General features: G+C 41.2%; 3 protein-coding genes across 4 annotated transcripts; 2 read left to right on the top strand and 1 right to left on the bottom strand.

Moving 5' to 3' along the window:
• Positions 1-6921: 6921 nt before the first annotated feature.
• LOC308115193 (uncharacterized protein) lies at positions 6922-9040 on the bottom strand. Of its 2 annotated transcripts, none has more exons than XM_080472590.1 (4): positions 8747-8817; positions 8589-8640; positions 8352-8505; positions 6922-8232 (listed from the first exon to the last, which is right to left on the bottom strand). In XM_080472590.1, exons 2-4 carry the CDS (start codon positions 8626-8628, stop codon positions 7656-7658), a joined length of 771 nt encoding a protein of 256 aa, XP_080328716.1. In that variant the 5' UTR covers positions 8629-8640; positions 8747-8817; the 3' UTR covers positions 6922-7655. The 2 variants fall into 2 exon arrangements, with proteins under 2 accessions (XP_080328716.1, XP_080328717.1); XM_080472591.1 differs by having other exon boundaries at positions 7394-8232; positions 8352-8502; positions 8747-9040.
• Positions 9041-10523: 1483 nt separating this feature from the next.
• On the top strand, positions 10524-12080 carry LOC308114795 (apolipoprotein A-IV-like). The gene is made up of 4 exons (XM_080471975.1): positions 10524-10733; positions 10835-10886; positions 10994-11144; positions 11285-12080. Exons 2-4 carry the CDS (start codon positions 10847-10849, stop codon positions 11847-11849), a joined length of 756 nt encoding a protein of 251 aa, XP_080328101.1. The 5' UTR covers positions 10524-10733; positions 10835-10846; the 3' UTR covers positions 11850-12080.
• Positions 12081-16993: 4913 nt separating this feature from the next.
• On the top strand, positions 16994-19699 carry apoeb (apolipoprotein Eb). The gene is made up of 5 exons (XM_080472515.1): positions 16994-17234; positions 17486-17551; positions 18252-18405; positions 18485-18772; positions 18853-19699. The coding sequence occupies exons 2-5, from the start codon at positions 17509-17511 to the stop codon at positions 19184-19186; spliced, it is 819 nt and encodes a 272-aa protein (XP_080328641.1). The 5' UTR covers positions 16994-17234; positions 17486-17508; the 3' UTR covers positions 19187-19699.
• Positions 19700-22862: the final 3163 nt, after the last annotated feature.

The following is a 22862-nucleotide window of genomic DNA, read 5'->3' as shown; positions in this document are numbered from 1 at the left end:
GGACAGTGTTAGTCCACTACTGTAACATTTCGAAGTGCCGAAAACCCTAAGTTACCATATTTGACTGACAGTGCCAGCTGAATGTCCCCAAAAAGAAAAAGCTATGAAGGAGAATTATAAGATATGTATCAGAAAAAGAAAACCAAGCAGCAGAAAGAGTTGGGAGAGTCTCTGGAAACATCTGAGGGACCGAAGAAAAGCAGAGAAAAATGTTACTGCGTTGAAGACAAAACAAAGAAGGTTAATTGTGGGTTGAAAGCTCGACATCCCAAGCTGGAGGAACAAATTCACAGATGATTTATTGAATGGCAGCTAATGGCCGAGGCCTACTGACAGGACAGTCATGTCTGAGCATGTAAACATAAATGTGTCTCATAAACCAGTTCATCTCTTCGTGACCTGTGTTTGACAGATGCAACGTATATACTCAGGTGTAACTTATATACGGGAACTTATTTCAGCTTTGCATACAGACAGCATGTAAACACAAGATATGAAAAGTGACTGTTTCTACCAACAAGGAGATGAAATAGCCGAGTCCTTGTAGGCAAAGTCAAAGGTGTGTGGTGGTTTCTATTAAAGGCCACTGCTAATTTCTAACCCGTTCTACAGGTTAATGGTCAATAAAACACGTGTAAGTAATGCCTGCAAGCATGAGCTCTCATCATGAACAAGGAACTATGACTTGTCAGTACATTATAATTATGGAAGATCCATGTAGGTGTGACTGCCAGTAAAGCAAGACAACTGATAGGCAAAGCATCTTTGTGGAATTCCTCCTATGTGTCAATGCAAGTGTCCCTCCCTTCTCTGTGGTTTCCTTGAATCCTATGAGTCACACACACACGCACGCACGCACGCACACACGCACGCACGCACGCACGCACGCACACACGCACGCACGCACACACACACAAACACACACACACACTCCCAATTAATGTGTACTTAAATGTTCTGGCTTAAATAAATCCCGCTCCTGTTCAGATTGTGAGATTATGTGACACATCAAGGCCTTTTATAAATAGACCTCACAGAACTGTCAAACTGGCTCACGCTTACTGTAAAAGTTAGAGTGACTAAACAAAGATCCAGCCATGATAAGACGTTTGGTGGGAAGCGAGAGAGGAGGGGAGTGGGGATGGGGAAACCGAGGACAGAGGAAGAAGAGGAAGTAACAGAGGGGAGTCCAGGGGAAAGACAGGATAACGAGGGAAAACCCCATCGCTTTCCCCTGGGTTTGTCCTCACATAGCTGCATTCCTGCAAAATGGGCGGATGAACATGAACGAGGTGAAAAGATGGGAGGAGAGCATGAAGACAGATATGGAGAGGAGGCTGCCGGTTATGAAAAACAGCCAAAGGGGATGAACCGTGCCAAACCTAACCAAAGACAGGAGGCAACACTAAGAGATGAATGTTTCTCTTCTGATACTAAAGGGTAAAGTCACTAAAGTTCAACAGATAAACGCTGTGCGCTTTTACGTCAGCAGTGTTGACAGTTGGATGACAGTTTAATCAGTCAGGTCATCGGGTGTACGTAGTTAGAAAGAACGTTCTTTTTTTAAGAAGAGCGAAAAAAATAGGAGCGAGACAGACAAACAATTTACCTGCAAGTTTCAAGTATTTCCTGCGGTCCAAGGCCGAGGGTTCAGCCCCTGCTCTCAGCAGAATCTCCACCATGCTTGGCTGCTTGGTTATCACTGCCAGATGAAGAGGAGTCTAAAGAGGAACACAGGAACAGGGTTTCATTTGGACGTCCGTAACTCTATAAATCCAAACAGGTGCTTTATAAAATGAGTCGATTATTCTGCACTGAATCACACACAAGACAGGAAAGGGTGTGGGAGCCCCATTAAAGATGGACAGTGTTAGTCCACTACTGTAACATTTTGAAGTGCCAATGAGACAGATACCATATTTTATGCAACAATAAGTCACATCTATTTTTTCTTTTCTTTTTTTGCTGTTCGGCTGGCCATGTGTCTTAAAAGTATGAAATACAGGGACATACCATCTGGGATGACTACAACAGAATGCTGCTATAGTACCGTTAAAAACCCTAAGTTACCATATTTGACTGACAGCTCGACATCCCGAGCTGGAGGAACAAATTCACAGATGGTTTATTGAATGGCAGCTAATGGCCGAGGCCTACTGACAGGACAGTCATGTCTGAGCATGTAAACATAAATGTGTCTCATAAACCAGTTCGTCTCTTCATGACCTGTGTTTGACAGATGCAACGTATATACTCAGGTGTAACTTATATACGGGAACTTATTTCAGCTTTGCATACAGACAGCATGTAAACACAAGATATGAAAAGTGACTGTTTCTACCAACAAGGAGATGAAATAGCCGAGTCCTTGTAGGCAAAGTCAAAGGTGTGTGGTGGTTTCTATTAAAGGCCACTGCTAATTTCTAACCTGTTCTACAGGTTAATGGTCAATAAAACATGTGTAAGTAATGCCTGCAAGCATGAGCTCTCATCATGAACAAGGAACTATGACTAGACAGTAAATGATCATTAAAGAAGATCCTGTGTCGCGTGCATGTGTGACTGGACGTTTCTATTTCCGCATTCAAACAAACACACCTAAATTATTAATTGTTCTAAAAAAAAAAAATTATTTTTAGCTGCTGGTCAAGTTACACAATAGTTACAACAATTGGGAACAGAGTGTTGTCTTAAGTTTCACTTAAAAAAGCATTACAACTTTCAGTCTTAAGTAGAGTTTTTTTTGAGTAATCGCGATTAATTACTTAATTCTTTATTTACCAAACTTTTTCTTGTGACAGCAGTAAATAAAATATTAATACAATTTTACATGTATTTGCAGTCATTTCTTATTGGTATTTTTCCATCTACAATGAAAACGGCAAATGTAATCCCTATTCACAAAAGTGGCAACAGACATCTATTTATTAATTATAGATCAATTTCCCTTCTTCCACAATTTTCAAAAATTTTTGAAAAACTGTTTGTAAACGGGCTTGACAATCTTGTTGAAAAATGTAACCTGCTGAGTGACAATCAGTATGGTTTTCTATCAAACAGATCCACCCCTACTGAGGATATTGCAACAGCAATAGACAACAGAGGATATACTGTGGGTGTTTTTATAGACTTAAGTAAGGCTTTTGACACGATAGACCACACGCAACTCCTAAACAAACTTCAGAGGTATGGTGTCCTGTATGGGGTACTGCTTACGATTGGCTGAAAAGCTTCCTCAGCAATAGAGACCAGAAATACAGCGTGATCACATAGTTGAAATGAAATATGTTTCTAGAATTTCAATTAAAGCTTTGAATGGTGATAAATGTGTCTTATCCCAGAACTCTGCTCAATCAATTTTCAAATATAGCCTGGATTTTTCGTGACATTTTGCTTGGGTGTTTGCATGTGTCTTTATCTTTTTTCCCCAACACGATCAGAGTTTAAAAAACATAATTGTTGATAGAAAAAAACCAAAAAAAAAAACAGGAAAGAAAACAGTTTTCCTTGGTTTCCTTTTTGAAAGACAACACATTCAACTCTTCCCTCCTACTACTTAAACTCAGAGGTACTATCACTCATTGGGCGTTTGTAATAAGTAAACTGTATTGGGTTAAGTAGGAGATCATCAGTAGTCCACATCATGAACGAGCTGCTTGCTGCATTATGGCCTCTGCTCCGACTAAAACAATACCGCCTCCCAGTGGACGAAGTGAGCACAGCATTTACTTTGAATGGAAAATTGTAATTAATCTTTTCTGCGGTGTTTTTGTTTTTGTCGTTATTTTTTTTTCCATCTCACTTGGGCATTCCATGTTTGACACAAATAATACTAAAATAATAAATAATCAAAACGTGTTGATTATTGAACTAGATGGTATTTTCCTACAATTTTTCATAACTGTAAACTTATTTGGCTTCTTTGATTTTCATAAACATGTCATGTGCACCTGATTGATGCAAATGAAACAAGAGCAACACTGTGTTTGAACATATTGTGATCAGAAATCTACTGGATCAATTCTGAAAGTATCAGTTTTCATACATACACCCAATAAGTTATTATGTCATATTTATTGCACGTTTTTTTGGAAAGTACACATCTTATACATTGTATTGAACTCAATAATGTATAAATCATCATTAAAGGGGTACAAAATCTCACCAACAGATTTTTTTTTTAAACCACAAAAAGGTGAAATGTGTGTGATTTTGGTCAGTTCTTCCCAATATGATATATGATTGTGCACATTTATACCAGCTTTAAAGTCTTTCGGTTTAAAATGTCTATTTACACATGTTTTAGTCAGTGCCATGTAAAGGATGACAAAAACCCAACACATTAATTTACAGCACCATTTGTCTTTCGGTAATAATCAAAAACCTATTATACATTATTATACAATAATTCCTGTATGCTGATTTTTATCATCACACATTTGTTTTCTATATAAAATCATTTGAATGATGACAGTTATATGAAATATAAGATAAACATGTCTTTTAATCACAAAGCACTTTTCTCCATCACACTGAGTTTTGACTAATATGTCATAATCAATTCATAGCACTACTAAACTTTGACCACTAGATAGCACTGTTGCTTCTTTAAAATGAGCTTCTCTTTGGAGAGTTTAAAACAGTAAATAGATTCATAAAAACTTAAGTTTGTAGGCAGACGATCTGAATAAATGACAAAATGGTGGTACAGTGTTTAGCACTGTCCTCTCACAGCAAGAAAATGTGAGTATAATTACTGTCCATGGTTTTCCTCTGTTAATCTGGTCAGTTTGAATGTTTTAAGCCAAATGTAGAGTAAATGTTTATGTTGCAATACTTTGACTGTCTGTACTGTGAAAACAGTACAGATCCACCAGAACCATTTTGTATATCAACATGTACAATCATATCAACATCCATCACTCCACAAAATACTGAAAAGCTGACTCTGAATCGTTCATTAAGTCCCATTAAGTTTTAGAAAATCAATGACAACAAAGTCTTCTTTCCAAACTTTGAATACTAATTTCCAGCAGCGATATTAAACCTGCATTATTCTGATATTTTCTCTTCTAAGAACCTCAGAATCATCGTGTCCTGGAACCTGCTCACATTCAGATGACAACGTGGGATAAACAACAAAGTCTGAGAGCTTTTAAAATGAACTGCTGACGTCCAACAGCTATCTTCTTATCTCCTCTGGCACTGATCTGTTTATCAAGCCAGTGTAGAAACAAACTGTTATCAACATCAAAACAGCAGCAAATCTCTGTTTGTCACTGCGGTGTGTAAAACAAGATGTTTCTTGTTCAAAGAAGCTGTTTTTTGTCAGAGAAAACCCCCATCGCCATTCCCCTGAGTGGAGCCAGACCTCAGTCTGGCCTCCAGGATTGAAACATGGCCATTAGGATCAAGGCCTGGACGAAGCCTCGGGGCTGTATTGACTGATAAAGCCGTCTGAATGCTGCTTCTTGGTGCCGACTCCAGTGCTGAGGCGTAAAACAGGCTGGAGCATGAAGATGTGACAGCAGGTCTGAATTCTCAAAGATTCACAGAGGTTTCGCAGTCGGTTGTTTCAGTTTGTCAGAGACTGATTATATAAGCGAGCAATTAATCTTGCTGTGGCGGCTCCAGGTAAAGCTGGGACTAATCCGCTGGGCCATACGCTTATGAAGAGCTCTCTGATTAGGAAGCAGTATGCTACTCTTCACTGTTTTATCTGAATTTCATTTGCATGTAATGTTTTATAACAGTAAGTCAAATGTGAAAAACTCAAACGTTTAAAGACGGAGCATATGTGAAGGTACACCTACATGCATGAACCACAAACACAATAAGATGAAACCGACCATCTTCAAAATAACAAAGCAACTTGATTGCATGTATATTTTGTGCCCGTTTGATTTGGTTTTGATTGACTGCTTGCTGGCTGTGCAATGTAAAGGTCTACCGAGTTAATGTTAGTCATCAGTTAATCATTATTTATGTAACACTCTCTGTATGATGATTTGTAGTTCAAAGTGGCTCACAGGAGACTGATAAAACACTATAAAAGAAAAACCAGTTGAATGGAGTCACACCTGTAAATGCACGCACATGCAACTTTAACATGCGCAGAGAATTCAAATTGAATGTGGAGATAAATGCATGCCTGAAACACGAGAATAAAATAAACCAATAAAAGATGGATGAACTAGTAAACAACACTATAATACTACAATAATGTCAGTGAGAGGGAGAGTGAACTTGTGTATGTTGAACACACAGAGTAGAATGTTCAGCACATAAAATGTAGGTCAAATATTCATCACATTTCAAAGAAATAATAAATAAAATGTTAATAGAAGTTAGCTTCAAGGTTTTCTCCAAAATAAAGTTGAACATAATTAAACCTTTTGGCATAAAACTTTTAAATCAGTAGCAACACTTTAATGTCCACATGAAGGTTCAGTTCCAGTAGATTCTAGCAAACTACCTAAAAGCAGCATCACCGCAGTTCGGCTTTTGTGGACGACTGAGAGACGATAACTACGAATGAACCTGCAATTATAGAACAGATTTTGTTCATAAGTTGACTAAACTGTTGAAACATGCGACCGATGACTCAATAAAGAAAGAGCCAAAATCTAACGAGAGTATTTGTTCTACATTTTTCATGCAAATTACAATGAAAATAATATTGTTCTCTGTTGTTGGCCTGTTGATTTGGTGCTGTTGCGGTTTTTGGGCAACCCAGGAACAAATCTGTGCTGCGAGTGTTGTGTACACATGTGAGTGGTTGGACGCTTGTCGGTGGACTCTAACCCTCCACGCTGGATGCTGGCACTGTCAACAGGCAGAGGATAACGAGGAGAAGGTCATGTGCTGCATAGTTCCATTTTTAACGATGGATGTAATAATCTCGAGCTGCAAACCAATTTTATATGAAAGCAAAATGCCAAAAGTTTATTTTTAATTTTTTTCAATGTTAAACACAATGAGTTAGAAGCTTCTCTGCAGTTCTGTCTGTCGCTCTCTCTCATAACGGCTCCTCACAACCGTTCATTGTGACACATGTAAGGCGGAGCTTCATGACAAGCGTTGACAAGCAGAACGACGGGAACAATAGTCTGCCTCTGGAAAAACTGGCAGGCGAAACCGGGACAGGAGCCGGGACATGTCAAGACACGGGAAGCCAAATCAAAATACTACTTTCTTTCTGGGAATAAGGCAAGCGTGTCCCATTAGTAACTGCGGTTTGGGGAAACACAGGATCGGCCCCTCTCTGATGTCGTGTACACTTTGGTTAAGTAAATGTTGTTGTGGGAATTAAGTGTGGACAGACGTTTGTTTTGATGCAGAAATGTGTTGAACATTTCCTCGAAAAACAAATCGCAGCAAAAACACAAAGTTTATAGACTCCGTCGGTTTATTTTATGAGTCACACAAAAAAAAAGTCACAGCATGTAACTTCACAACAATAAAAATGAAATATATACATTGTTTGACAAGCGCAGAAATCTTCTGTGCAACTGTCTCGCCGAGCAAATAAATATCGTGTTGTGGGGAGATGCAGCATTTAATTTGGGTTACAGTAAAAGTCACACACTGAAATTCTAACGTTTCTTGTTTTAACAGAGGTAGACGAGCGAGGCCGGAATCAGCGGCAGGAAGACTCAGTTGGCTTCAACAAAGGACTGGTAGAGGGACATGAGCTGTGCCTGGAGGTCCTGGGCGTAGGGGTCCAGCTTCTCCTTCAGGTCCTCGGCGTAAGGTGCCACCATTTGTTTCATCAGGTTGGCTCTCTGGCTGAACTCCACTTGGACCTTCTCCGTCAAGGGGGCCACGCTTTTTTGGAAATCCTGCAGGTGCTTGTCCACCTTCTGCTTCAGGTCCTCGGTGTAGGGCCCCAGCTGGTCCTGCAGGTCCTTCACGCTCTGCTCCAGGCTGGCCTTCAGCTCCTCGCTCCTCTGCATCAGGGTGGCCCTCAGGGCCTCGGAGTCCAGGGTGTCGGCGTAGGTGGCCAGCTCCTGTTTCAGCTGCTCCACTCTCTGCTGGATCTGGGCCTTCATGTCCTCGGTGTAGGGCTCCAGCTTCTCCTTGGCAGAGCTCAGCTCCTTGGTCAGCATGTTTTTCAGCGTGTCAGCCTCAGTGGAGATCTTGGTCATCAGGTCCTGGGCCGCAGGGGGAAGCTGCTCCTGCAGTGTGACTGCGTACTTGCTGGCTATGTCAGCACTTTCTGTGAGGCGAGCGCTTGGAGAAAAACAAAGCGACTGTGAGATCATCCCAGGTTTGTCTGACACCACACTGGTCATGGGACCGCTGTCCGTCATGGGCCAGGTTAGTATGGTTCAGTGTGTCACGCAGCTTACTTGATCTCCTGTCCGATTGGGGACTTCCTGATCATCTGCAGCGTGTCATCGGCGGTCTGGGTGGCTTTGGCGATGTAGACCCAAAAGGCATCAGTGAGCACTTCCAGCTGTGGCCTGGGTGCGTCGGCATGGAAGAGGTTTGCGTTGCATCCTGCTGGAGAGAGACACGGACAGTTCGTGTGTGAGCCAATGTGGTGTTCAGTCAAGCAGCGAATTCACTTCAACTCAACAACGTACCAGAGAGCACTGCGACGGCGAGGACAATAAACACCTTCATGACTGAAACTGGCTGTAAAAAAAAAAAGAAAAAAGGATTAAGTTAAAATTTATGTTGCATTAACGAGGTCAAAACATCGATATATTTCTCTTAGTTTTAAATTGACTACAATACTCACCTACTGGCGTATCGCTCAGGCTTAAATGTGATTGTGAGTGTGTCAGACTGCTGCTTCCGTGTATATATAGTGAAGTCAGATGACAGTTGTATTCAAGAGCCCAAAGTCCACAAGTCACTGCCAGGTTGTCAAAATGACTCCTTTCCTGTTTTTGTTCCTGACAACTGTCACACAACAGTTGGATTTCAGAAAATGTCCTTATTAAAAAAAAACAAAAAAAAACAACAGTCTGACGGGGCACAGTAAATATCCCACCAGCCCTCCTCTGAATATTTCTCTAGTCCCCATTAATATGGAGCGATTGAAGATCTATGTGGTCCAGAGTTTCCAGCTTTTAAAAACGTGCAGATAACTTTGGTATGTTGACACTTGTGAACTTTGTATTCAGGTCAAACAATGTGAATGCAACATTACAAAGCACGTTGATGCTTTCCTAACATTTGAATTAAATAAAACTGGAAAAATGTGCCCGATCAATGGTATTTCTAGTATACAGCAGGAGCGATGTGCCGGCATCCACAATGAGTCGCTTTTGACTTTTGTCATATTGAGCTGCCGCCTGTCACTACTGCTCTTCTGTGTGTCATTTAGACTTTGGCTGCTGTAGTCTCAGAGTAAAACGACAAACAGGTGAGTTTCAGGACTGGATAATTCACACTAAATACCGACTTTAAAAGTACAGCTTTTATTTAAGTTCACTATGAGGATCAAAAATAAAAACGTCCACTAAAGAAAGATCAGATCCCCTGGAGGATAAAAGGCTCAACGTAATGGATTAAATAATCAAAGTTCAGGATACACATTGGTTTCTCTTGTCACATTTTAAAACAATTAAAATGTTCTCCTGTGACTCATACGTGCATCTGGAGACATTCAACAACAAATTAAATCAGACACACAATAAATGTGATTTGCTATTTTATACATTTTATTTTTTATTTTCTGACCTGTAACCAAAAACATTGAGTTTGTTGTCTTGTACTGCAGTTGTACTTTCAACAACGGCTCGGAAAACAAACCTTAATGGAGAACTTAACATTTACTTAACATTCAACGTTCATTTACAAGCATCGTGGAAAGTGTATGTAAACAGAATGATTAAAATATTCCCACCATCCTGCGATGAATGTAAATACAAAAATTGACTGGAGCTAAAACAATCCAGCTATTTGTGGTAAGATTTTAGTAGTTTTTCAATGACGTCATGATACTATGACACGCAGTTCCATTTATTATATTACTCTATTTTATACTGTGAGAGATCTCATATATGTAATCAGAAATCTTTAATGCCGATCAAACAGTGTTGTGTGACCTGAAAAAGCAGCAACTTTGTCCTCAAGTAGTCGACAGCGGCTGCAGCTGCTGACCTTTGCCCAGGCTGACACATGGTGTATTTTTGACCCATGGTACGACAAAAAAACTGGAATTACTGTCGCGCTTTGATTGTCCTGCTTGATGTGATTATAAAACCCCGACTGTATAGACAATCAAAGAAGGACATCAAAGAAATTAAAGATAGAATCAGTGTGTGTTGGCAAATAGTTATCTCTGACCGGGGGAACGGTCCCTGCCATGTGATTAGACGGCTGCACCGTTGGGTTCATTCAAGGCGAACTTTATAGATCTGACCCCATCAACAGTGAGGAATGACTCATAGCTTTAGGTAATTACATAAAGCCAGAATATGTTTCATTAATACCTATTGGGACATTCAAAAATGTCATCAAATAATCATGAATCAGGTATAAAGGTGGAGATATTCTGTGCTCAGTGTGTGGTGTATTTTCACATTCAGGACTGTATTTGAGCCAATATCTGGCACAAGGTGTCAGTCTGGAAATCAGGGTGAGGCAAGGTGACAGCAAGACATGACTGTTTGGACTTTGGGACAATTGCCGTCTGGCTTTGCTATATAAGCCGCAGAGTCTGACCAGCAGAGCACAAGCACCGCTCACTGGACTTGCAGATACACTTGCAAACTAAAGTAAGTTGAAGAAATGAGAGAAACATTTATTTATTTATTGAAAAATCTTGTCTACTTTTCTGAACATGCTGTGCTGAGTGCCTGTTACTTTCTTGACACAGGGTCTTGCCGCCATGAAGGTCCTCGCTGTGCTCGTCCTTGCTGTTTTCACTGGTACGAGGGGAACACCCGGTTTGAATTTTGGAGAATTGAATGCAGACAGACGTTGATGGGATATCTATATTGTGCTCAGTCTTTTCTTTTCTCCTTCTTGTCCCCAGGTTGCAATGCCAACCTGTTTTATGCCGACGCACCCAAGCCACAGCTGGAAGTGCTGACTGATGCTTTCTGGGACTACGTTGGCAAAGCCACCCAGACGGCTGATGACACCCTCCAGATGATCAGGAAGTCTGAGTTCGGACAGGACATCAGGTTAGTCAACTGTGACACCTCAAGTATTGATATTTAACTTATAATATGGCCTGACATGTAAATTTAGTTGAAGGACTGGGGAAAACGCCTTGAAACCTCATTGTTCCACTTTTTCTCTGTGACCAACGTTATCCTTTTAGCACCCGTCTGACAGATAGTGCTGACGTAGCCAGCAAGTACGCAGTCACCCTGCATGAGCAGCTTCCCCCTGCGGCCCAGGACATCCTCGCCAAAGTCTCCACGGAGGCCGAGGTGCTGAAATTGCGTGTCGACCTTGAGCTGAACACCGTCAGGGAGAAGCTGGAGCCCTACACCGAGGACATGAAGGTCCAGATCCAGCAGAGAATGGACCAGCTGAAACAGGAGCTGGCCACCCTGGACTCCGAGGCCCTGAGGACCACCCTGCTGGAGAAGAGCGAGGAGCTGAGGATCAGCCTGGAGCAGAGCGTGAAGGACCTGCAGGCTCAGCTGGGGCCCTACACCGATGAGATGAAGGTGAAGGTGGACCATCACCTGGAGGACTTCAAGCAGCGCGTGGCTCCAGTGGCCGAGAAGGTCCAGACTGAGCTGGCACAGAGGGCCCAGCAGGTGAAAGACATGGCTGCACCCTACGTTGACGAGCTGAGGGGGAAGCTGAACCCCTACGCCGAGGACCTCCAGACCCGCCTCACCGCCCTCTACGAGTCCTATGTCAAGACCAACTAAGCTCACATCAAACAAAAATGAACTTCATCAGGAGAAACCAAATCCAATAACCCCCGGACACATAAATATATTACGATGACAAAAATCCACCTAATATAAAGTTGCTGATATTGTAGAGATTTATCTACAGTGTTAAAAAGCTTCATTTCCAACAACAGCTGGTCTGTGACCACTCTGTGTTCTCTTCCTATATTATGGAAATTTTAATAAAAGCAAGCTTGTGTATCATTTCACTTGTATTGGAAAGTTTTTCTTGCACACCTTGTGTTGGGTAAAGTCTTGAATTAGAATGTGGGGCACCTCAGTTGGGACATCTAACGTTAAAACTCGTCCGCTCTATGATGGAAGCTGAATTAACTTGTTGTGTTCATCCCTGTAAAAACAAACAGACTTCTAGACAAACAAGATTCTAAACTACATGCACTTGAATTCATGAATGTAAAAATGACACTGTTTCCAATGCCCAGTCTGCATGATTACACTTTTTTTTTAGATTACTTCATGCACCTTCGAAAACAAATATTGAATTACTCAAGAAATATCCTTGAGCAGCAAGCTGAGATCTGAAGTGTACGCAGATGTGACAAAATAAGATTGTACAAAACAACTGTGACACACAAGAAGCAGTGACAAACACGACCTTTCCTGTTAGTATCTGCTTACCAAATTCAACCCCCCCACCCCCATACGCCCCTGTAATTGTGGGCAATGGACATGACACGCTAAGGTTTGTCTGTACATGTCTGAAGTTCATAAACATATTCTGCTTCCACCTATAAATTTCCCCTTTGTGCCTCCATCTGTCCTGCCAGATCGCTCCCACGCTGCCTTACCCAGTGGCAAACAACATTCCTCCGTTCTGCCCCCAGCTGTCTCAGGCTCTGCAAGCACAAACACGGCCTCTGGTTTCTCATTACGGCTAATGAAGCTCAGCGTTTGGCTTCATTTTGAATGCTCTGAAGACGAAAGTTAGATTTTTGACTGTAAATGTGTATTCTTAATAATACACACGTCTACTAATTTTCACGTTTTGTCCCGCTTCATTATCAAGTGATAGTTTCAAACTCAGTGATTTCTGTGCTAAATGCCGGTATTGGCAGATTAAAGTATAATTGAAAGTTAAAGACAGTGATGATAAAAAGAAAATTGGTTGTACAGCTATAAATGAAAGCAGGAATTTAGAATTATTAGTGATACAAGAGGTCAGATTTTGTTTTGTCTCTTTCATGGTTTTGATGCTTCTGGTATATTTATATACATTTTGGAATATTATTTGCTCTTGCTATTAACATGTGAATCAACCAGGTTATATTGAACATAAAAACGACCATGATGATGACGGTTTAATTGACATGCATGGTAAATATGGCATGTGGCTCCCAAAAGGCCCCTAATAACTCACTAATTCCGAGTTTTTACTTTATGGCATTATAAAGCTTTATAGCATACTAAGTATAGCATACTTTATAGCATACTAATTTAATGCTGAGTTATTCCATCTTTGGGCTACGCTCAGCAAACGTGGTTCAAGACATTCCAATTTAACATGCAGTCTACAGTTGATAGCTCACTAATTCATGAAGGCCATTTTAATGCTAAGTTGTGTTTTTGTGTTTCAGCAAGACCTCACACATTGTTGACTCTTTCTGCAAACATCCTCATCCTGTGATTCATCTCTGTCTATAATCCTTTTTGAAGAGTTGTTTTCTGGCATTTTGTCTTTATCTGTCAGTTTGGAAACGAGCAGGAAAAGAGACAGATACCGAGAGATTTATGACATTGAACAAAGTCTCCTCAGCTGGGAATCAAAGCATTTTGGGTTGAAGCTTTGTGGTTTTAGGCCACCGAACACCCCAGTTTGGCAGATTTTCAACCACAGTCGTTAACTGGAGTTACCTCACTGACTCATTGCCTTTTCAGGGGTGTGAGAGCATCCCGCCCAATAAAAACACACTCTTGCAGAAAACAACATCATCAGACAAAGGTTACTTTTGTTCAATCCAAGCATCCCCTCTCACACACTTCTTTCCTGACATAAGACTTCGTTATGGGTCTTTATCATTGTGGAACCAACTACCAAAGGTTATTTTACAGTATTACCTCACAGTTGTTTGAAATCCTCTTTCATTTCCCCTTTTGTTGTTACTCTCTGTGCCCTGCAAACAGCAGAATAATTTATGGCCGTTTGATGTGGTCTGGCTTGTGACCTTTTACATATTGTAAGTGTAATGTTCTACCAGTGACCCAGTCCTTTTATATAATAATAATAATGATAATTAAAAAAAAGAAAACTGTTCATGCTGGATGTGCATTAGGAAGCCATGTTGATAATGATATGCTGTTCAAAGAAAATCTTTAAAAATTTGCAAAATCACATGTAATCGGAGTCATTGCATAACTGTTTTAATCACATTGACGGGATTCAACTCCTTATCTTGATTTTCGTGTGATTGTCAACTGGACAGGACTTGTTATCTGCATGCACACATACAGTAGAATCTTTCAGGGAGGAACACCTCCTGCAGTGACTTCACATTAGATCATGTAAGATCAAGGTCAAAGGGCTTTCGTTTTGTGGAAAATATAACGACAAACAGGTGAGTTTCAGGACCCACCCCCCCCCCCCCCCCCCCCCCCCCCCCCCCCCAGTAGTTTCCCTTCACTTTCTCAGGGGGTAAAAGGTTAGTTTTGTGCAATAATAGACAGTCTCCTACCCCATGAATCTGAGGTTGACCTCTTTGGTTTATCACACAGTAATGCTATCTTGTTCTCATTCTAATTACCTGACCAGGCCAACTCATTTACACTTTGAGCCTCTGTAAAAGGAACATTTCTGTGAAAACTACAGAACGGTGAAAGGTGTGGAAATGACAACAAAGAGGCTAAGTCTTAAAGAGCAAAGGTCTTTACACATGGACAGGGACAGATCCAGAGTTTAACTTTATGATGAAAATAATATATTTCTTTAAAATAATACTGACCTGGAAACCTTCAAAAACTTCTGGCAGATTTATAAAGAGAGACAACCTGGTTGAACTACATGGACCACTAAAGTTCATTAATTTGTGAAGTAAAGCACGTCAAAAACAAATACTAACCGGGGTGACATGATCATAAATAAACTCTGTGGTAATAAAGGGAAATTACTTTCTTACTCCATTAAACTTCCCCGTTCGAATACTGGTTTCTTTGTCCTGGAAATGTCCTAGAAACAAATGTTTATGAAAGCCTGCAACACAAAGCAGACAGGATTTCACCCACTCACTTTCTTCACTGCCTGTATTTCATTCCCAGTAATCCCTGTTATATAGTGGACTCACTGTACTTGAGTTTCCCCGAGCTTCAACGTGTCCATCTTAACCTCCTTAGACCCAAACAAGTTTGGAATTGTGGTCGACACAAATCAAAATAATGTCCACATGTGTGGACACCAGATCCCAGGACCAGATGCGGTTTTCAGTGACGATTGCACTTTAAAGTTGTAAAAACAATGACGCTGTACAATCTAAAATAATCTCCACGTGTGGACACCATTTTTGACATCTTTTTTGTGCTTCAGGACATTTTTGTAGCACTAAGAGCAGAATGCAATGTGGTGCATGTGATCCGCACATAACATTCCCTATGCTTCATTCCTTCATTCACATTCTCATCCACGGTTCACAATGCAAGAGTGGGATTGTCATTCAAAATGGATGCAGCGGTGAATTTGTTGGCGGCTTAAGTTAACAACCCATTTGTATGGAAACGCATTTGTAAAAGAGGTTACTTCACATCTTAGTGCAAAGAGTCATTGCTGTCAGACGAGCACATTTGCCGAAAGTGATAAAAGCAAACTCTGCTGTTGCAGCCATTGACACAAACCTGCAATATCCTGTGAATGAAGAATAATTCACCTGCTACACAAAGGAACTGCAACAGTCGACATCGAACCTACAAGTGACCGCTAACAGCTACCTGTCGTACCATTTAAATCAGAGCTTTAACACGTCTGTTTACTGCAGCTGAAGACATCATGGACTCACTGTTATCATGTGTAGCTATTGTGTTGATATTAGTCTGCTGTTTCTTCACATTTGCTTTCAGATTACAATTTTCCATTCATTGTCCCACTCAGGCCTCAAATATGATACTTCTTTGTTTTAATGTATTCCTAAATTGTCACTGCCAATCACTTTGAATCTCACCATGTCTGAATGATAGATAAACTTGGCATGTAAAACTAGCAGCTGGGTGGATTTCAGTTTTTCAGATTTTTCAGATTCCAGTGCATTTTACAGGCTCGACAATAGAGGAAAGACAACTGACTAGATTTTCCATCAAAACCTGCTGCAGTACAGTGTATAAATCATATTAGAATTTTTTTTATGCACCACTGTAGATTCATTGTTTGTACACTGTCAATGCTTCACTACTGCAATACAGTATAACGACTTCAATAGCCACAAATGAAAATCAAATAATACACGACAAACTCACAGACATACAAGTTATTGCTTGTACATCCCTTCAGTATCAGAATAGAATAGAATAGAATAGAATATTTTTTGCATTTACACAGGCACAAGACAGGACATGTACATCAAGGACATTGAAATAATAATAAAAAATACTAGAAAAGTACTTACAGTAGAAACTCCTGCTGGTACATGTGCAAAGTACAGTATTAAAAAACGATAATGTAATGGCATAAAATAAGATTTTCTCATAGTTTTGCATAATATGATACACACACACACTGTGGCTACATTATATTCATACATACTGTATAACGTCTTTACTAATTAGTTAGGTGTTAAGCACTCCTGATGAGCTGCAACCAGTGTTTTTTTCTTATTGTATTCTGATCTACTTATGGCATGCATAATGACAATAAAGTTAAAAGTTGAGTCTAATCTATGTTGCAGTTTTACAATGCACAAAAACACAATGGGAATGTTGTTGTTTTATCAATAATAATGCTTTTGACATTTGAACTTAGCTATTTTCTTTTTAATATCCCAATCTTATATCATTTTTTTCTTTTCTTCATCAGGTAGAATATTCGTCGAGGGCTTCTCTGTAAACCTTGACAACAAATATTATTTATCTTGGATCTGGAACTTTTCCTTCTTCGCTTCTCGTTGCTGGCGGATTGCGCAATCGTCACCAAATCGACGAGAACTTGTGGGCAGGTTGCGTGGAAGGAAGCAGGATTAACTGCAGACACAAAATAAATAAAAATCGTCATCATCACCATCATCACCACCACGTGAACTGCAGCAGTCACCCAGCCCTCCTCATCCCCCTCCCCCTTCACCCTCCCCCCACGGGTCGCTGCTCAGTCAGGGGTTATAAAGCCTGAGCCTCCGTCCTGCAAAGCACGGAAGAAGCTCAACCTCTCAGGTGAGTGCGAGACATCAGTCAGGAGAAGCCCGTTGCCTTTTATATGTGTCAATATCTCTCTCTATATATGTTCTTAGAAAAAAAAATGACTTAATGAAATGTTTTGCATGTTGATGCATGGTTAATGATTATGTCTTGTTGATCCAATAATATCTCTGACTCAGCCTTCTCTGTAATATTTGAGCACGTTGGTCCTGTTAAAATTCTGCCATGAACTGTTTGCTTCATGTTGTTTCTCGTGTATTTCTCAGGTGTATCTCTCTGTCCAGCAATCATGAAGGCTGTTGCTCTGATCCTTGCTCTGGCAGTCATCACTGGTACGTTTTTATTTCGGTTTTATTGACCTGAATTAATTAAATACCTACGACTTAAACACAAGAGACAGATAAAAATGTATAAAGACTAAATTTAAGCACCCATCCTTTTTTGTTGGAAACCAATTTACCTCACATGTGATATAGATAATATGCGTTCGTATATATCGGTATATACATCAAGATACATCAGTTATAATCTTTCCATCTTTCACTGGGTTTCTATGCATCCTGGAATGTATTTTGTGCCTTATTAAAATTATATAAATATTTAGATACCTTTGTAGAAATTCATGTTTGAACCCATCCAACAAAATCTTTGTAAAATCAGGATTTTATTGAGAGGGTAAGTTAAAAAATATATATATATTTGTTGTGATGTGTTTTTTCTTTTTAATTCTTAAAGGGCTAAAGAATGCAGGGAAAGGGAAGACACAATAAAATGCATATTATGTAACATTTCATTCCTACACAAAAGCATCCATTTACAAATACTCAAATTAAACTGGCCTCTTTGCATTTACAGGAAAACTAACAACAAAACAAACCACCCACTAACAATATCCCGTCGTATAATCAGTAATATGAATTAATAACATTCAGCCACGTTTAAGCAATCCACCTTTACAGATCACACATCAGCACCATGATTCATTGGACATGGTGAATTCACGTCTTCATGTTTTCTGTGTGCTCGCCGTAGGCTGCAATGCCCGTGCCGTGCGCCAGGCCGATAACACTGCAGACCGCTGGGTGGGCAATGTGGACGCTTTCTGGCGGTACATCGCCGATCTGAACCAGAAAACCGATGAAGTCGTGGTAAACATCAAGGACTCTCAGCTCAAGCGGGAACTCGAGTAAGTGAACTTTTTTTCCTCCCTTCATCCCTTCAGTCCCTGATGATGTGTCTAATGTCTGACCGCCGTCTGCCTCCAGCACGCTGATCACCGACACCATGGAGGAGCTGTCAGTCTACAAAGATGACATCGAGAACAAACTGGCCCCCTTCACTCAGACTTCTGCCGCCCAGATGTCTCAGGACATGACACTTGTCTTCAATAAACTGCAGAAAGACATGGTCGAGGCCCGGGACCGCCAAATTGAGTATCTGGGTGAACTTCAAGCCATGGTGGAGAGCAACACCGACAACATCCGTGGCCGCCTCAATTCGTACACTAACAAGCTGAGGAAGCGCCTCAACAAGGACGCCAGTGAGATCAGAGAGTGAGTTGATTGATTTCAGAATTTAAATCTCGCTTTTGGTTCTGTTGAGCCTCAATAACGCTCTCTTCTCCTCATTGAAGGACTGCCGGAATCTACATGGGTGAGATCCAATCCCGCGCCACGCAGAACCTGCAGTCCATGAGGGAGGTGGTCGAGCCCTACGTCCAGCAGGTCGGCGAAAACGGCAGCAAGAAACTGAGCAGCATCTCCGCCTTCCTGAAGGCCCAGAGCGACGGACTGGGCGAGCAGCTGCAGGTACAGGCCGAGGGAATCAAGACCCAGCTGGAAGCTACCGCGGAGGAGCTGCGCACCTCCTTGGAGGCCAAGATCGATGAGCTGACAGAATTGCTCACCCCCGTGGCCACCAAGCTCCGCGAGCAGGTGGAGACGATGGTGGAGAAGGTCATCGCCTAAAGAAAGACTCTGAGGGGCTTTTAAGGGTGTAGATGGTTGGTGGTTGGAGGAGGAATGCAAAGGCCACTGATTTCTTTATAACCTGGTAAAGAGGAGTTGAGTTACTGATTATCTCTACATGTTGTGCTTTAAGTACTTGGGATCAGTGGGCTGACTGGAGGGATGAGAGAAGATGAGGTGCGTCTTTTACAGAACAGCCAACAGGCTCTTCTGCACCATCACTTCTTATTTCTCTGACAGACTCCCTGGATCACTGAACACAAGTCACCAGGCTGTATTACACAAAACGGGAGACAATTATTCACAATATGCTTTGCTTTTCTACTTAAACATCGCCAGTTATACTGTCCACAACAATTGTAACATGCTCATTACATTTGGTTAATTACAACGTATCTGTTGAGTCAGACCCTCGGGCAATTACTCAAGCCTCTGCTGTCCTTAAATGTACCAAACACGTCTCTGTCATTTCAATAAATGCACTGATTGATGATCAAATGATCGGGTCGCATGCACATGTCTCTGTTAAGTTTCTTTCAGAAAGTGAAACTCAAACACCAAAGTGCCCTGATGTATGCCGTAGGTGTGCCTCACAAAGAGGTGGCACGCAAAATAGAAAACTGAACTCGCTACAAAAATGTCAAAACAGTGAGTGAGATGTCAAGCTGCCTCTCTGCTCTTCACAAGTGTCGATTCATGTTTCGCATGTCGTGAGCCCAGCGTGCTGAACTGTGCTGAGTGAATAAAGAACTTAAGACTAAAAAGAAAAACAAACTCTCCTTTCTCATTGTTTTATCTGATTAAACATTTAGGAGTTATCTATTATTCAGGATGAGGTCCACTTACACTTTCCACTGGAGACAAGCTAAATATGAAAAAGAGTCGAGCTTCACCTCCAATGAAACAGTTTAACCGGCTTTGGTTAGTTGGTTGAATAAAGCTGCAGGGATTGATGATATAATGGCATTTTTTAAAAACAGTTCAGTTTTACTCATATTACACTAAATTAAAAAAGAGCCATCTCATTGCTCTTTTCATTCAAATAAGATATAGAAGACAAAGCAAACAATTAGTCATGGTGGAGAAGAAGCAACCTGCGTGTGTTTAGAGGGTAGAAACAGCAGGATAGTCAACATGCTGCAAAGTTAATGACGGTAGAAAGTACTGATCACTTTCACCACCACAGAGATCCCTGCCATGAGGCACAGAGAGAGAGAGCAGGGAGAGAGACGTGATGTACAGTCGGAACGTAGCGTCTAAACCTGAAACAGGTTAACAATAACCGTTCCAGCTCAAACTCTGGGAACCTTTTTAAGAATTGATCCTGAACTGAAAACTGGGATATGATTCTCCATAGAAGAGCGTGATAACTTTCTCTGCCTCTCATTGTTCTGTCCCATATTGTAGTTTTCAGTTTAGCACCGCCACCTCATAGCAATGCAAGTCTGGGGTTCAATAGGCCAGCTAGAGCCTTTTATGTGTTGCTGTCTCTGGGTGTCGTTCTCAAGTTTCCTCCCTCGGTGCAAAGACATGTTGATTAAGTTACTACAAGAAGCACAAAGTGCAAAAGGTTACCTATCGAATTTATGACTGATTAGCTCTCAGAATAGGCTCCCATTAGTAGCTCCCACCTTTGTCTTTCCCTGTGCCTGTGTCCCACCCCTGTACACAGTTTGCCCCCCCCCCCGACACCCAAACACACATCACTCCGTCTCCTGTTCTTCTCGTCTGATCATGTTAAGATCTGCCTGCTGATTCCTTTCTCTGGATCCCAGCAGGTATTTGGGAACAGCCTGTGCCACACGCTGATTTCATTGTGACACAACTTGTTATACCTTCATCTCAGCATGTCCACGACTCTAAACAATGCATCCGCATGCATGTTTGAACCTGCGCCTGCAAAAGAGAGGGACACATGCTCAAATACTGTGTCTCCAAGCCGCACACAAGTCGGAAAGAAGACAGATTGTTTGCAGTAGATAATCCCAAACAGACCAGCCATTAGAAAACATATTTCAACAGACAGTTGGTTCAATTTATAGTTATAGTCAAATAATAAGCATGTAGTAATTGTACACTTTTTTTTTATTTGTTTTTTTTTAACCTGGCTGGACCAAAAGTGAAACTATGGCTGTGATTATCTTAAATTAAAAAGAAAGTTGGGGACCTCAAACACACTTATCACAGGCAGCAGGATTTCTTACTGTGAAGTTCAGAGCAGAGGCCAGTAGAGGACACCACTTGTCCCTGTTCGTCTTCTTTCCGCTGACCCTTCAGCTTGAATCCTGGCCTGAACAAAAGTTGCAGCTGTGTTTTCAGTTTTGAAAGATCAGGAAAATGTACTTGCTTGATAAAAAAAAATGAATAAAATAAAGACTGTGATTTAGGAGCAGAACAATCATACTTATTGTTGAATTTATTTGCAGCTCTTCAGAATGACTCGCAATCAAAATCAAATTAGTCTTCAGGCACGTAACAGGCAGCTGGAACAGATATGATAAAAAAAAGATAATTTTATGAAGTACTTTCACTATGATTTTAGATGTTCATTGGAACTTTTTGCAATTATTTGTAATTTCACATTGTTTCCAGGCTGAACAAACTATCTGCATGGGTTCATGTGAAGGCATGTTTACTGTTTTCTATCCGTGTCAAAAGACTTTGCCTGTAAAGTGAAACAATGACTAACTTGGTGACTACATGTTATTCACATATGAAATCACCTCTTCCAGGAATCTATTTATTTTGAAAAGTGACAAGTGAAACTCCTACGGCACAGTCCTGGATGGTGAAAACAGGAAACCACAGTCATCCCGCTAAATCAGCACTTCTGCTCCATGTGTTACTATAGGCTGTCTGCATTCTGAGTCCTGCCCAGCAACAACAATTATTAAAAGTACCAGTTAAATCACAGGCGCGAGCTCGCCCATGACTGCGAGTAACCCCTCCAAAATCTCCCCTGCAGAGATTTTGCCTCCTTTCTTAAGCCCCCGTTCTTTTCTCTGTGCTCTTCAGAGCTGGCACACGACGGCAATCTCCACAGGAGCCACGGCCCAACACAAAAACAGCTTTTTGTAAGCTTGTTATTGCAAATTGGGAGCATGCGAGATGTGCACTTTCACACTCTCTGCCTCCTGCAATTATTCAAGAGGGGCTTGTATGCACGCAACAAGCTGGGCCCCATGCGAGATTTAAGTCTATTTAAAAGTAAATGTGTGAGCGCTGATCCATGAGAAGCCTCATTTACCTCAATTGTGGTTTATTCACGGAAACAATGGCCCTTTATAGGTGAAGTCATCAAAGCCAAATGTGCATCTGAGCCTTTTCGCAGCAGACTGCGGGGTGTGAAAACAGATACGTGAGGTTGTGATGACTTCTTTAAATTGTCAGATGCAGACATCCTGTCTGCCGCTTGGGTCACGGCTGTAGCGGAGAATCACAGGAGCTCTTCCAACTGTTGCATGTTTAACCTGCAAGAGGGACCACATGTTGCTTTTGTCTCAGCCACTTCCCTTTTCAACAAAGGGAAGGTCTGCATGAGACAGACGACAAATGTGGCAATGTTATTCTAAATACAGCCATGATTACGGACAAAGGTCATTTCAGGGGAGCAGACATGCTTACATGTGCACTTTGCTGCAGACTCCTGTCTCTGAACCAGATTTCAGAAGGCCAA

Source organism: Lipophrys pholis (genome assembly GCF_963383615.2).
Source record: "Lipophrys pholis genome assembly, chromosome: 9".
In the NCBI taxonomy this organism is placed as follows: Eukaryota; Metazoa; Chordata; class Actinopteri; order Blenniiformes; family Blenniidae; genus Lipophrys; species Lipophrys pholis.
The sequence above is the reverse complement of the archived record's forward strand: the minus strand, read 5'-3'. Positions and strand labels throughout refer to the sequence as shown.

Excerpts from the sequence above, each read along its gene's own strand:
- LOC308115193 (XM_080472590.1), bottom strand. The coding sequence starts at position 8,628 with ATGAAGGTGTTTATTGTCCTCGCCGTCGCAGTGCTCTCTG. Across the intron at positions 8,506-8,588 it reads CGCCGTCGCAGTGCTCTCTG|CAGGATGCAACGCAAACCTC; the intron begins GTACGTTGTTGA and ends GTCTCTCTCCAG. Across the intron at positions 8,233-8,351 it reads CCAATCGGACAGGAGATCAA|CGCTCGCCTCACAGAAAGTG; the intron begins GTAAGCTGCGTG and ends TTTTTCTCCAAG.
- LOC308114795 (XM_080471975.1), top strand. The coding sequence starts at position 10,847 with ATGAAGGTCCTCGCTGTGCTCGTCCTTGCTGTTTTCACTG. Across the intron at positions 10,887-10,993 it reads CGTCCTTGCTGTTTTCACTG|GTTGCAATGCCAACCTGTTT; the intron begins GTACGAGGGGAA and ends TCTTGTCCCCAG. Across the intron at positions 11,145-11,284 it reads GAGTTCGGACAGGACATCAG|CACCCGTCTGACAGATAGTG; the intron begins GTTAGTCAACTG and ends TTATCCTTTTAG.
- apoeb (XM_080472515.1), top strand. The coding sequence starts at position 17,509 with ATGAAGGCTGTTGCTCTGATCCTTGCTCTGGCAGTCATCACTG. Across the intron at positions 17,552-18,251 it reads TGCTCTGGCAGTCATCACTG|GCTGCAATGCCCGTGCCGTG; the intron begins GTACGTTTTTAT and ends TGCTCGCCGTAG. Across the intron at positions 18,406-18,484 it reads CAGCTCAAGCGGGAACTCGA|CACGCTGATCACCGACACCA; the intron begins GTAAGTGAACTT and ends GTCTGCCTCCAG.